The following is a 15943-nucleotide window of genomic DNA, read 5'->3' on the forward strand; positions in this document are numbered from 1 at the left end:
TTGCTAGTTACGATTTATTTAGGTAGGTGCTGTTTTACTATTACATACCAAGTATTAGAGTTTAGAAAAACCCAGGTTTGTTTCTTGTGCAACGCTATTAGCTAACACCTCATATCATCTCTCCATTAGTATAATCTAATTCTAGTCTAGATCTATATATAAAAATCGAATAGATCTAGTAATAGTATAGATTCTATCTTGAGACTAGATTGCCGAGTCTAGCCTATGTTATGCTTATAGTCAGTTTTTATTAGAAAAAAGTCTAGATATTAATAAAGACTAAAGTTTTTAATTATTAGATTATTAGATATAGACATAAGACATAGATCTAATAATACTGTAATACGTTTACTATACTCTATACTTAATCTACTAAACTAGAAATCTATCTATAGATCTATCTATAGCCTAATCTAGTCAATCTAGATCTATTCAATATTCATTATAATACTTCTACTTATAATGACTTATTTAATAAGTTAGTACTTAGACTTAGATCTATTATAGTTTATTAATAGATTTACTAGACCTAATAATAAAATTGCGAATGATGTCGATAATGACTGATTATTTTTTTTTTATATAATAATAGGCCTACTAAATCTAGGTCTAGACTCTACTTAAATCTAGTCTAAAATAATGACTCTCTAAGACTCTAGATGATTGAGAAGTTCACATAGAGGTGTTTTTAATAATACGGCATGTCGGCTGAAAGTATATGAAGTGCTTTTCTTTTTTTTTTTAAATAAAAAGAGGCTCCGGTACTCAGTGATAGATTGCCTAACTTTCAACTAATAATAAATTAACAAAAGGAGAAAAATCTGACCCAGGAAACTACAGACCAGTATCACTTACCAGCATCACATGTTAAATCCTAGAACACATAATATGTAGCAACATCATAAACCACTTAGACAAACATAATGTCCTCACCCCATACCAACATGGCTTTAGGAAATATAGATCATGTGAAACACAACTAATAGGACTAATTGATGATTTTTCAAAAGGTTTAGATATATGGCTCCTTTTGTCTCGAAAGGCAATGGATGCGCCCAAGTGAGTCACTGGTTTTGGCTAAATCTTGAGACGGGGCAGAATCTGGTGTGGCTAATCAAGCCAATTCTAGAACGGCAGACTTTGCCACAATTCGTACATTTGTATGCCTCTGATTTAGGGCTAGCAGACAGGGCAGCTTTCTTTTTTTCCCTCTTGATTAAAGCCGCTTCAATTCTTTTGTTCTCAGCAAGTGTTGTCCCAGCACGCACAGTCTGTCTCCATGCACTCCGGTCTTTGGCTATGTTTTCCCACATACTTTCACTGATGCCTGAGGCTCTCATGTCTCGCTTGCAGACATCTCTATATGTTAGTCTTGGGCGGCCCATGGGTCTGACTCCTTCCACAAGCTCAGCATATAAGATATCTTTCGGGATTCTACCATCTGGCATGCGGGTGACATGTCCGAGCCAGCGTAATCTCCTTTGTGTCAGGAGAGCATACATGCTGTTCATATTGGCCAATCTCAAAACTTCCTGATTGGAGACATGGTCCCTCCAAGAGATGCCCATTATGCGTCTCAGGCAGCGCAAGTGGAAACTATTCAATCTGTGCTCTTGGTACATGTATGTTGACCAGCTTTCACTGCCATAAAGGAGAGTGCTCACAACACAGGCGTTGTAGACTAGGATTTTGGTGGCTGTGGTCAATTTACCATTTTCCCAGACGCGCTTGGAGAGTTTTGCCAATGCTGTGGTAGCTTTTCCTATCCTTTTTGTCAGCTCGATGTCTAAGTCTAGGTTACTGACAATTGTTGAACCCAAGTAGGTAAATTCCTGCACCACTGAAAGGGTGTGGTTCCCAATTTGTATTATAGGTATTTCTGCAACGTCTTGTGCCAGGATTTCGGTCTTGGAGAGACTTATAGTAAGGCTAAACTCTTGACAAGCAGCTGCTAAGGCGTTCACTAGCTTCTGTAGACCTCCTTGTGAGTGAGATACGAGTGCCGCGTCATCGGCAAACAGCAGCTCCCTTATCAAGATACGACGCCTTTTCGTTTTGGCTTTAAGACGTGCCAGGTTAAAGAGCCTTCCATCGGATCTGCTATGGATGTATATTCCGTCTTCCAGGGATTTAAAAGCACTGGATAGTACGACTGAGAAGAAGATGCCAAATAGTGTAGGGGCCAGTACACATCCTTGTTTTACACCGCTCTTAATGGAGAATGGCCTGGAGGAAGAACTTTCAAACTGAACGGTGCCCTGCATATTTTCGTGAAAAGCTGACACTAGTTTTCTTAACTTATTTGGACAGCCGATTCTCTCTAGTACAGCAAACAGACCGCTTCTGCTAACAAGGTCAAAGGCCTTGGTCAAATCAATAAAAGCTATGAAGAGGGGCTGCTTTTGTTCTCTGCTCTTCTCCTGTAGCTGCCGCAGAGAGAAAATCATATCTGTTGTAGATCTTCCTGCCCTAAAGCCACACTGCGACTCTGGATAAACACGATCTGCCAGGATCTGTAATCGCTTTAGTAACACTCTAGCAAAAGCCTTTCCGACTATGCTAAGCAGTGAGATGCCTCTGTAATTGTTACAATCAGAGCGGTCGCCTTTATTTTTATAAATTGTAACAATGTTGGAGTCTTTCAATTCCTGGGGGACCATTCCTTGTTCCCAGCACAAGCTTAGCAGTTCATGGAGTGGTTTGATTAGGGCATGTTTTCCAGCCTGAATTACTTCAGCAGGAATGCCATCTCCTCCGGGTGTTTTCCCATGTGCAAGCATGTCAATGGCAATGCTCAGCTCCTTTACTGAGGGCGTTTCGTCTAATTCCGTCAAAACTGGAAGTGATGGGAAGTTGGAAACAGCATTTGGTGAGATGGCGTTTTCAATCTGGTAGAGTTCTGCATAGTGTTCTACCCATCGTTCCATTTGCAGCGCACGATCGCTGATGATTGAGCCATCTTTTGACTTGAGCGGAGCACACTTGCTGGTGTGAGGTCCAAAGGCTTTTCTCATGCCCTCATATAGTCCTCTTATGTTACCACAGTCGGCACAAGATTGAATATCTTCGCATAGCTCCTGCCAGTATTTGTTGGTTTAGATACTAGTGAACAAATAGATGCTTTCTTACCAGATTTTTCCAAGGCTTTTGACAAAAAAGAATTGCTTAAAAAATTAAAATATTTCGGCATTAATGGTCCACTGCAGTGATGCCCAAAATACGGCCCGCGGGCCAGATACGGCCCGCGACGTGGTTCCACCCGGCCCGCAGAAACGTCGACACAATTAAAGTGTAGAAAATCCCCCCTTTTTTTTAAAGTTGAAAAGCATCTTGAAGTACGTTAGGTCCTCTCTTTTTGTCTGATGGATTGGTACAATGGCCTTTAACATTAGTACATGTACGTTATGTAATGAAAGACCTGAAGAAACTCTGAAGTTAGAATGTACCAGGAAAAGTTCAACGGATCTTTAATTATTTTTTTTTGTGAAACATGATAATAAGCCAACATATTTGATTTATAAAGAAAGTTTGGCTGTTTTAAAAAGGAACAACATATACACGGTGTTATAAAACAAATATGTCGTCCTTCTTGGTTTGAGTCTCAGATACAAAGATTGTTAAGCTACGCCAAGAGATTGGAGGAGAAACAAAAGAAGAAAATGATTTGTTGGTAGCTGGCTACAGTGTCGCTCGCATTTTAAGTAGAGGCACGTAAAAACAAAAGAGATACATTTCAGATATCCCATTAATTAATGTAAGCAGGCTACTAGATCCAGAGGTTTCTAATAAAATTGTTTCAGTTTAATTTTATTTCGTTTTTGTACCTTTTCGGTCATGTGGCCCACGACACGAGTGTCGGAAAGTGAAATGGCCCGCAGGTCGAATTAAGTTGGGCATCACTGGTCCACTGCATCAATGGATTAAAGATTTTCTGATAAGGAGAGAACAAACTGTAATAATAAATGGCTCTAAATCAACACCAATAACAGTAAACTCAGGTGTACCTCAAGGAACAGTCTTGGGTCCACTACTATTTTTAATTTACATAAATGATTTACCAAATTGCATTACTTCAGGAACAAAAGTCAGATTATTTGCAGACGATTGCATAATTAATAGAACAATAAAAACAACACAAGACACAGATATTTTACAAAGAGAATTAGATGAATTACAGAAATGGGAATCAAATTGGAGCAGGTCTTTCCATCCAGAAAAATGTCAGTTGTTAAGAGTAACAAAAAAACTAAAACAATTAATTCCACTTATCTTATTCATGGCAAACCAGTAACACAGACTAAAAACGCAAAATACCTAGGTGTTATAATAAATGAAAAACTGTCATGGAATCCACATATTGATGAAACTATAAAAAAATTTAACAAAGCATTAGGATTTATTAAAAGAAATTTCTATAAATCAAAAAAGAACATAAAACTAAAATGTTATTTAACCTTGGTTAGGCCAATAATAGAATATGCATCCTCCGTTTGAGACCCCCTCAACTCAAGAAAACATTAAGAAACTGGAACAGACACAAAATAGAGCAGTGAGATTCATAACAAACGAATATTCACATTTGACTAGAATAACACCTTTAGTAAAATCACTAAATTTAGAAAGCATTCAGAACAAAAGACTCAAAAGTAAAGTAGCAATTATACATAAAACACTGAACCATAATCTTCAAATACAAAAACAAAATTTAATAAAATACTCTGAAAGACACAAAGATAAAGGCACATTCCTCATCCCATATGCTAGTTTACAAATATTCCTTCTTCCCTAGTGCTATTAGAGCATGGAATGGGTTGCCTGAGCTAGCCAGGAAAACCAGTGAATTGGCAGAATAATATGCATGACTAAATGCATGACGCGTAGGACGTAATCATCTTCTCTTTTGAAGTAACGTCTGTATTATAAAAGAAGATAACTAAAAATAACTGTTTAAATAGACGTAAGTTTCATTTTTTTCTGTTAGACAAAGTCATATGGCAAATTTCTGTTAATATCCTTATTCTAAAAAGGAATAATAAATAGAATTATTTTTAATAGTTTTGAAAGTCTCAGTGATTTAAGTAGTAGAGTCTAGACCTAGATCTATTAGGCCTATTACTATTTAAAAAATAAAAATAATCAGTCATTAGACATCATTAGCAATTTTATTTTTAGGTCTAGGCATTGAAAAGTAAATCTATTAATAATCCATAATGGAATTAGATCTAGACTTGGATTTAGACTTAGTTCTAAGCCTAAGTACTAACTTATTAAATAAGTAGAAGTATTATAATGAATATTGTATAGATCTAGATTGACTAGATTATAGATAGATCTATAGATAGATCTCTAGTCTAGTAGATTAAGTATAGAATATAGTAAATGTATTAAAGTAACCTATTATTAGATCTATGTCTTATGTCTATATCTAATAATCTAAGAATTAATAAACTTTAGTCTTCAGTAATATCTAGACTTTATTCTAATACAAATTTGACTATAGGCATAGCATAGGATAGACTCGGCAATCTAGTCTCAAGATAGAATCTATACTATTACTAGATCTATTCGATTTTTTAAATATAGATCTAGACTATAATTAGATTATAGATCTAAATATAGTAATGGAGAGATGATATGCGGTGTTAGCCAATAGCGATGCACAAGAAACGAACCTGGGTTTTTCTAAACTCTAATACTTGGTATGTAATAGTAAAATAGCACCTACCTAAATCAATAGTAACTATAAATCAAAAACCTATATTTATTGTAGTATATATAGGTCTGTGGTTGAAGTTTATATAGCCTTCGTAACTTCTTCTATAGAGAAATGACTTTTGTAATTTCTTTTACAGAAAAATTGGGCTATTCGCGTCTGACACATATATAATTTTCATGTTCAGCAACAAAGCCCATTAGATTTAGATCTAGAATCTAGATTTAGATCTAAATCTTCTTATCTTATATAATGCAGACGTTACTTCAAAAAAGAAGATGATTACGTCCTACGCGTCATGCATTTAGTCATGCATATTAACCAATGACTTAAATTCTGCCAAGTCACTGGTTTTCCTGGCTAGCTAGGGCAACCTATTCCATGCTCTAATAGCACTAGGGAAGAAAGAGTATTTGTACGAATTTGTCCTAGCATATGAGGCGAGGAATGTGCCTTTATCTTTGTGTCTTTCAGAGTATTTTATTAAATTTTGTTTTTGTATTTGAAGATTATGGTTCAGTGTTTTATGTGTAATTGCTACTTTACTTTTGAGTCTTCTGTCCTGAAGGCTTTCTAAATTTAGTGATTTTACAAAAGGTGTTACTCTAGTCATCTATGTTTAGATTACACAATTAGATTTAGATCTGGATCTCAATTCTAAATCTAGATTTACGTACATTCTAGTATAGGCGCCGTTTGATCGTCGAAGAGCTGAGCCTAAGTTTGAAAAAAAAAACTGTTAAAAAGTCAAACAGTAAAAAAAAACTGTCTGAACCACCGTTCTGTCTGGAAGAGACCCAAGTCAATGCCTATATAAAACATTGCTATTTCCGATGCATCTGGCACCCCGGGCGCATGGACTAGAAATCATGGTCGAAGCCCAAGTACACCGGGGACCTACGCCATTTTTCTTTGTTGTACCAAGCTAATCGTGCAGGACTCGCCATTATTGTAACGGTCCCTTGAGGAACGGCGCATAGATTATCGACAGGGCCATAGGAGCTCTCTTTCAACTGAAATATCTCTGGTTCTAGATTCAGTCTAGATGAATTAGAACTAATCAATCAATTAATTCCCAATTAGTTTGAAGACTTCAAATAAGCTGACACATTGAAAGGAACTCAACTTTATTTAGATCAGTAAGATCTAGACCTAGTAAACATTTAAATCTTATATATTAAATCATCGCGCGTCAGCGCGTGCGCAAAAAAAAGCGATACTAGATCTATCTTGTGGTAGATCTAATAGGAATAGTCCATTTCCAGGCATTGACGCACATATACATATACATATGATTAGCAAGATCTACTTGTTATTTTGTTGTTTTCTTTTATTAATTTTTTTAGTAGAGGAAATGCGTATTTTGATATGATAAACCGTACTCGCGTATTTTCGAGTCCATTTGCGTACAAAATACGCAAGATGCTTACTTGTAGGCAACCCTGGTTTAGTGAATCCTTTGTTCATTTTCCAATTCAACTGCGACATTTGCAACTATTTGGTGATGGGTTCTTAGTTCACTACATAGCTCTACATGTTACTGACACTTTTCATGCTGTTTAATTTACAATTTAAAAAAAAATAAAAAAAGATATTTTTTGTGTGTGTTGAGTCTAACTTTGTGTCAGTTAAGTCACTCTGTTGAGTCAAAAAGTCACCCGAGTTACTCTTTTGAGTCTAACTTTGTTTGTTGTTTATTATTTCATCCAGTCTCTTTTGATCCAAAGCTTTCAGTAATTCATTCATTTGTAATTAGTGCATCTTTACTTGACTACTCAGTAGACTGATACAGGTAGGAATATAGAAGATATATTCTTGGTTAAGTAGAAACAGATGTGCCATTGAAAAAAACAGGAATTTTTTCTTTTTTTTACAGAAAGTTTTTTTCTTGAGGAATAAGAGATTGACCCTTCACAAAACAATTAGATCAATTAGATATTCATTATAAGACATCAGATAGGCCAGGTTTACATCTATCTTCACATTCACTGTCACCTCTTCTTAAGTCTGCTGGACCTCTTGAGCACCACACAAGATCTGTGAACCTTCTTTCTCCATTCTTCTCTGTCATTTGTCTTTGATATAATTTCATTCTAAAAATATTGAAACCTGCCTTTTTACCTGCTTGTGTGGACCACTTCGGGGCCGATTTTTAGTTAGTGTTTCCATACAAACTGTCTTGTTTAAACATAAAATGATGGTGACCCTTAATTCAGATACGCCCCTGTGGCTAATATGTAAATTAAGTGAGTCAATGTATGTTTAACATGTATTTCTAAATACCAACACTATCGTGACGTCTGCTAAAGATGTTAGAGCTTCTTTTTTTTTTCGTCTCCAGAAAGACGATTGTATAAACAAAAACAAAATCTATATTAACATCTCAAAAGAAGACACGACTATAAAATCAACATTAGACCGCTGCTATTGATTTGTATATAGTTTTAACCCAATCTATTGACGTCTTTCAAGTGTGACGTCATTCTCCAGACATTACGTGTTTTATGTAGTCGTGGGAGGGACTTGCTCTAGGAAAAAATAGAACTTTTGTAGAGGAAACTTTCGGACTAACATTCTTTTTAAACGGTGACACTATTTCATAGAATAAGAAAATGACCAAAACTTTCAATTTTTATTTTATTTCAATTATCATTGTGTTGGTGACCAAAAAGTCAGAGGGTGGTACAATCTGTGGAAGTAAGTTTTATTTTGTCTTTCTTTTGGAGCTGTCTTCACCTAAATAAATATTTTAGAACATATATATAAAATTTTCATTATACTTATTGCTAAGATGTTAATATATATATATATATATATATATATATATATATATATATATATATATATATATATATATATATATATATATATATAGAGAGAGAGAGAGAGAGAGAGAGAGAGAGAGAGAGAGACAGAGAGACAGAGAGACAGAGAGACAGAGAGAGACAGAGAGAGAGGGGGTAAATAGATAGTTATATAAATATGCAAAAATCTTTTTAAAATGTAAAACTGCGAAATAAAACATGAGTTCAGCAATTCGCATGAAGTCATATTCTTCATAAAATCAATTATTAAGGCTAACTATAATCAGCTACAACAACAAGTCAGCTATTTGCAAGACATACCTAATCTCCCCACTCTTTCATCCATTTATGTATGTATCATGAGATTTCATCAAATGAATATCGGATTCTCATGATATTTCATATACAGGTTCTTTTTATCTTCAACGAAAGTTTTTGGCAAATTCGCAGCCTGATAGCCTAAAAATTGCGAAAACAAAACGCAAGCTTTTCATAAAATATTTGTATTTTATTATCGGTATTTCCATCAAAGGCCGCATTCTATATAGATCTAGATCTATAAATCATTAATTTACGAAAAAAAAACACAAGAATAAGTGTTCCATGTGTGTATAGCATATTTTCTTCGTTTTTCTTTAAGTCTCTAATATTTTTAATAACAATTTTATGGTTAATAGTGTTTGCATTTTTTAAAAGTATGTTAATTAGTTAATTTGAAAGTTTCGTGGTTACTGTTTAATTACGGTTTTGTGCAGATTCACCAAACTTTACTCTAGCCGCACAGTAGAGGACAAGAAGAGAAGAGAAGAATTTTTTTAGTGAACATCACAGAAAAAAATCTCAACTTCTACATAGAAAAAAGTGAAAAGAAAATGACATTTAGCTTTTCTATGAAATAACTTGAACCAGAGACAAGAGAGCTCAAGTCGTCATATTGTTTCTATTATTTTGTTGGCGTTTGAAATAGTCTGCAAGCATTAAGAAGTCACTAAAATTTCCTCGCTTTCTCCTAGTCTGATGGACCGTTGAGGCACAACACAATATCTTTTGACTTTTAATGACTACGCGACTTTAATTAGGGAAAGTAAAGGTAGTTGGTGGTTGTGCTGGCCACATGACACCCTGACACCTCGTTAACCGTTTGTCAAAGAAACAGATGACATTTACATCATCTGCTCTATATATCGCAAGGTCTTAAAGGGGAACTTTACTAATGATTCTAATGTACCTGGTACAAGAAACTAATAAATACAAATTTTGTTCTTTAGAATTCAGCGTCAGTTCACTGTGTGCAACGACCACAACTACTACAACAGAGCCAGCGATTGACAGCGAATACTGTCTGCTAGGTAAACTCTTTCTTTTCATCACTGTAGAGAAAATTAAATTATTTGTAGCAACCAATAGATCAGTGTTTCTTAAACTTTTATTTGTGACTCTCTTTCCTCCTAACGAAAAAAATGTGAACACGCCACTTTTAGCTAGTTAGGGGTTGGGGATTGCTGTAAGCCAACAGGGTTCTGCTTCAAGAGTTTGTTTTTCTAGTTTTTTTTTTTTTATTTTGTTTAAGACACAATAGACAAATACGATCATGGGTTGTTTATTGTATTGTTTATTTATAGTAATGTCATCTTTTTGCAGCATGTGAACAAGGCAATGACGATGTTTTCAGTTCTTTCTGTAACTGCGCAATCACAACCACACCAGAGCCTACAACCACAACCACCACACCAACCACACCAACCACAACGACTACAACTACGACAACTACCACAACTACAACAACTACCACTACACCACGTCCAGGTAAATCACCTTAACCTTTACCTACCCCTAAGTCTGTTGGACCGTTTGTCAAGATTTGTCAACCGTCTTTCTCTATTCCTCTCTGTCTCTCTTTGCCTTCGATAGAACCTCTATCAATGGCAGACCGTTCATTCTTGCATGTTCCCATCGCTTTCTCTGCCTCTTCTCCTTTTTGCTAGTAGTCTGTAACCACTATCGTTTTATACAATCTTGCTTCGAGAGTTATTTTAAACTGTTAAATATTAAGTTCATGTTTTACTTTTGTCTTTTTTTCTCTGTTGTTTATTAGTATCGTTGTCAGGATGAGCCCCAATAAAAGAGTTCTATAGCTACCGTACAACATCGAAAGGCTAAACATTTATTCGACTCAAAGATACTTGCGTTTTAATTGACTGAGCTGTGACTTTAAGCTAACGACTGTAATCATTTCCTTCGACAAACTTTACTAACAAACCTTCGATTTGTTGTTTAGGTATATTATCTGGAACAGTTACGGACTGATGCAATGCCCCGCGGTCTTATATTGTTGCTAGTTGATTTAGAGAATACTTTTCCTTCCCTAAGCATAGTCAATAGGTTCCTACTTTACTTATTGCTTCAGTCAAACACCTATTTTATCCTCCAAAAAAGGAGCTCTAAAACATTTATGATACTTTTCAAAGTATGTGCACCATCAGGAGTAAGAATATTTTTCATTGCTTTTTGGAATCTTAGAGAGTTGTTACTACACAAGGTCTAGACCAGCCAAACTTCAGTCTGTAGTCAAGAGAATGTACTCTGCCACACCAATAGCCAAGGAATGTGAGTACCCTGGAATTGTTGGTATCTACAACGGCACATCTGGGAAGTATTTGTGTATTGGCGTTTTACTAGAGGAGTCAAAAATTTTGTTTGACACTCTGTGTAAGAGTCTTGTTGGCAGGTAGGTTTTATGGTTCGATTCTAAGGTAATTATATTCATAAAGTTAAATAACTAGTCTATATAAAAAAATAAAATAAACATATTCAAAACTTAATGTTTTTGCTCTATTAAGCAGTAATGGAGTAAATAGGAATAATACGAAAATCCAGTTAATTGTAAGTAAATTAAATTATCTAAATAAACTTAGATAATACAAGGTTACAAAAGACAGTTTGTGTGGAAACACAAACTCAAAATCGGCCCCCGAAAAGGTCCATCCAGGCAGGCTTCAATATTTTCAGAAAGAACATGCAAATGAAATTATATCAAAGACAAATGAGAGATAAGAATGGAGAAAGAAGGTTAACAGATCTTGTGTAGTGCCCCAACGGTCCAGCAGATCAAAGGATAGGTGAAAGTGAATGCAAAGTTAGATGTGAACCTGGCCTAACTAGTTCCCCTATTCAGACCTTGTGGTCTATAGGGCAGATGATGTAAAGTTCATCTGTTTTTGTGGCCTACGGTTAACGAGGGTGTCATGTGGCCAGCACAACTACCAACCGAATTTACTTTTCCTCAACTAATGTCAGGTACCCATTGGAGCTGGGTGGACTCAGAGGCGCCTAAAATTGAAAATCCCAGTCTTCACCAGGATTCGAACCCGGGGCCCCCGGTTCAGAAGCCAAGCGCTTTACCGCTCAGCTACCGCGCCTCTCCTGGGCCTAACTTATAATTGATCCAATTGTTTTGAAAAGGATCAATCTCTTATTCGAATGAATATTCCGCGTTGTGTTAAATTTCATAGAAATGAAGTTTATAAGATTACTATTCATTTTAAATTAGGTCTAACTTATAATGCATACTAATTAGCTTTTTCTCTTTAAAAAACTGCTTGCATAACTGATTTTAAAAATTATATTTTTCGCTTTCAGAAAAAAAAAAGTAGCCGTTGCATCAGAGCTTTGAATGGTCTAAAATATTGTGATGTCGGATTTTCAATATCTTTTCTAGTTTACGAGATCTATACGGAACGGACGGACAGACGGTCAGACGGACAGACGGACAGACATTTCGCACAAAACTAATAGCGTCTTTTCCCCTTTCGGGGGCCGCTAATAAAAATGTCCTTTTTTAAAACGTTAGATAGTATATATATATATATATATATATATATGCATAAGATATAAAAATTAAAAAGTAGGATTTTACTGAGCTTAAGAAATGTTGCTAATTGTTTTGTTGTTGTTGTTTTAAGATTCAATACTTTTATTATTATGTTTGGCTTCATCTTTCAATGCGAAATAGTTTCTTAGTAATAAATATTCATGTCAATACATATAAATACGTAATACATGTATTAAAGTATTAAATTTGTTAAGGTCTCCAGTTGATGTTTACTTTTCTTTCTAAGTGCATGTTTCTGCTTTGGCTTTTCTTTTTTTTTTTTAATTCTTATTAAAACTAACTTATTTTCCCCATCCCTTGATTTGAACGTCCATTCCAGCGCCTACACGCCAAACTATGTCGTTGTGCAGTCTTATCAGAAGCCTACAGTATTTACAGACTTACCCTCGGTTGTAGCATCAACGGCTAAACTGTTGGATCCAAGTATGTATTAGATTTAAAGTTGATTTAAGAGATCTATCAAAATGTGTAGTAATGTGCTCATTTTTCATATGCCTAACAAACTTTCTAAAGTTAAAACCCTTTGTCAAGTAGATATATTTATTTAAGAGTGATAAGAAACCAATTAGTTCGAAACCAAAACACTAGAGACTGAGATTTGGACTGCATTGGAGGTTTTGAAACATGGAAGCACATCCTTAAATAGCCAGCTTGTTGGTGTATCCGGTGTACAGACTACGGACGTAGTGAGAAGTGAAGTCCTGGAACAAACCATAGAATACATTTTTTTTTTGCACTTTTCTACTCTGTAGAATCTAATTTCTATATTCTTTCTATTGTAGCACAAACTAATAACAAAGCTTTTATCAACTCACTCTGTCTGTCTGGTAAAAAGTATGTACACATTATTTCTCCCACACCCATTCTCTGATCAAGTTGAATTCGCACAATTATTTATTGGCATAAACGAGACATGAATCAATTTTAAAAAGCAATTAAGTTTATCTTATATAATACAGACGTTACTTCAAAAAAGAAGATGATTACGTCCTACGCGTCATGCATTCAGTCATGCATATTAACCAATGACTTAAATTCTGCCAAGTAACTGGTTTTCCTGGCTAGCTCAGGCAACCCATTCGGTCATTCCATGCTCTAATAGCACTAGGGAAGAAGGAGTATTTGTAGCAATTTGTTTTCTTTGATACCAACAAGGAAAACCACACTTATATGGCTAAATTTGTTGGGTTTAGTCCCCTTCAATAATTGTTAAGGCTATTTCCCCCTTACGTACTCTCCTATCAACTTGATCCTTTAAACAATTATTTATTGGACCTAACAACACATGAATCAATAAACAAATATTAAAGTAGACAATTAATTATTTGCTTTGATGTTTTAATAATAATAAAAATAATAGTAATAATAATAATAGTATTCAATTTAAAAGCACAAATTGCATATTGCCACAGTGGAAATAACTGTACATTATTGATAGATATAGCTTTAAGGGCGGAGTTCTTTCCATTTGGATAAGCTTTGCTTTTTAAAAATATTTTTAAAAAATATTTGCTTTTCTTTTATATATTTAATTGACAACAGTAGACTTTATACATGGCGTTTTCTTTCGAAAGTGTTTATTTACTCTACTTATTACAAAATCTTTCTAAATCTTCCTTTTTTTTTCCTTTTTTAAATGTATTATTTTACCACCATTTTTCTTCATATCTCTTTCTGTTCTGTTTGTCTCTTACAGAATCCAATGGAATGTAAAGAATGTAAACTATATTTTACAAACTGAAATGTAGACAAAAAGCAGATGACTGTGATACATTTTTAGTGTACAAATCTCATCCCAACCACATTCCAGACAATGTATTTTTCACCTTGCATTGTTCTAATTTAAATTCTCTTGAAAAAATAACTTTCTCTCCAGCTGGACTAAACGCTAAAGTCTTCACTGCATCTCTAAACAAACCTGTGCTCTTCAACAACGCCTGTGTCCAGCCAGCTTGTTTTCCGAATGCAAACCTTCCACTGTCAGACGTTGATTTAACTGACTGCAGGATAACTGGCTACGGTGATACTACAGATAGTAAGTTTACTAGCAATTATACATAAAACACTCAACCACAATCTTCAAATACAAAAACAAAACCTAAAAAAACAACTCAGAAAGACACAAAGATAAAGGCACATTCCTTGTTCCATATGCTAGGACAAATTTGTACAAATACTCCTTCTTCCCTAGTGCTATTAGAGCATGGAATGGATAATTACGTCCTCCTACGCATTTCATGTGTCAATCTAGCACTGACTTTTACATTACATTCTTCCTGACCTCAATTTGAAGGTCATAAATAGAAATCCTGTTACCAACAGAATATATCCCCATATATTTTTTCAACTTTTCTTGTTGTGACCAACATCTCAAAATGCTACAAATCTATGTTATATTCCTAAAAGCCCTGACACTATCACTCACCACTCACTTATCATTAATTCTCCCATCTTGCTTTGGACGAAAAAATACGAAAATTTTACGTGTTATTACTTACCAGGCAAATGATAATAATGGGAAACTGTTTCATTGGAAATAAATTGGGGAGGGGGGTCGTTTCAGAAGAGCGAAAAGATGCGAAGGATGCAATTTAAAAAGAAAATGGGAGGCTCCTACCTTTTATTGGAAGTGGATCAGAAAAAAGAAAAAAGAGGGAGGGGGTTACTTATCAAAATAAACAATATATACCATGGAAACTAATCATCGGGAGTAGCCGGTGTCGAATGCAAGTTCATTGCTAAAACCATTCAAAGCGAGTTGGTTCTTATATTTAGAATAACAAGAGGTGTAAAACTTAACCACTGTATTGGTATTTCAGCACTTGGATCTTCAAGCTCCACACTTGTAGAGGTCAAGGTCAAAGTAGATCCAGCCACTGTAGCTTCAGGCAACTTAAAATATACCAGAAATGACGGCCTGAGTTCCAAGACAGGTCCATGTTTTGTACGTGTGTTGTTGTTTTTTTTATTACGGTATTTAAAAATGAACTCGTAGATGTTAAATTAGAATTTGGATTCAAAACTGCTCTTCCAAAATATTCCTTTCTTTTTATGTCCCTTCAATCTTCTAGTGAAATCATTTTTTCAATACAGATTTTACACTAGTAAGTAACTTTTTCAGAATGACCAAGGCGCTCCGTTAATATGTAACCACTTGGTGACCGGAGAGTGGGTGACCATTGGTACCGTATCGACAATTGGTTTAAAGTGCAGCCTAGGAACTAGCACGTAAGTTAGATCTATAGAAAAAAAAATTTATATGTTCCTTTTTTTATACTCAAAATGCTTTTAAATTGATATTATTTTAATTTCAAACACTGCGTATTGCCTAAATTACTAACACGACACTGCTTAACATTTGTATACTTACAGAGCGGCTGCTATTTACAGTCTACTGAAAGAATCGACCACTCACAATTTATATAACGGACTACAAACCTTTAAATATACTGTACCTGTTTGAAGATAAAGATAAATTAAACATTAGAGAAAGCCAAATTTATATATGCTAATGTCTACTGTCTCATATTATAA

The 15943-nt window shown here is 34.9% G+C and overlaps 1 protein-coding gene across 1 annotated transcript; it reads left to right on the forward strand.

The window, feature by feature from the left end:
• The first annotated feature begins 8185 nt into the window (after positions 1-8185).
• On the forward strand, positions 8186-15911 carry LOC106051906 (uncharacterized). Its single transcript, XM_056036023.1, has 9 exons — positions 8186-8410; positions 9786-9866; positions 10159-10323; positions 11038-11245; positions 12729-12832; positions 14286-14444; positions 15229-15353; positions 15531-15637; positions 15782-15911. The coding sequence occupies exons 1-9, from the start codon at positions 8326-8328 to the stop codon at positions 15870-15872; spliced, it is 1125 nt and encodes a 374-aa protein (XP_055891998.1). The 5' UTR covers positions 8186-8325; the 3' UTR covers positions 15873-15911.
• Positions 15912-15943: the final 32 nt, after the last annotated feature.

The sequence above is a fragment of the Biomphalaria glabrata genome, chromosome 7, assembly GCF_947242115.1.
Source record: "Biomphalaria glabrata chromosome 7, xgBioGlab47.1, whole genome shotgun sequence".
NCBI classification, from domain to species: Eukaryota; Metazoa; Mollusca; class Gastropoda; family Planorbidae; genus Biomphalaria; species Biomphalaria glabrata.

Bases quoted from the DNA above. Each gene is read 5' to 3' on its own strand.
- LOC106051906 (XM_056036023.1), top strand. From the start codon at position 8,326: ATGACCAAAACTTTCAATTTTTATTTTATTTCAATTATCATTGTGTTG. The intron at 11,246-12,728 runs GTAGGTTTTATG...CGTCCATTCCAG, and splicing joins TGTAAGAGTCTTGTTGGCAG to CGCCTACACGCCAAACTATG. The intron at 15,638-15,781 runs GTAAGTTAGATC...GTATACTTACAG, and splicing joins TGCAGCCTAGGAACTAGCAC to AGCGGCTGCTATTTACAGTC.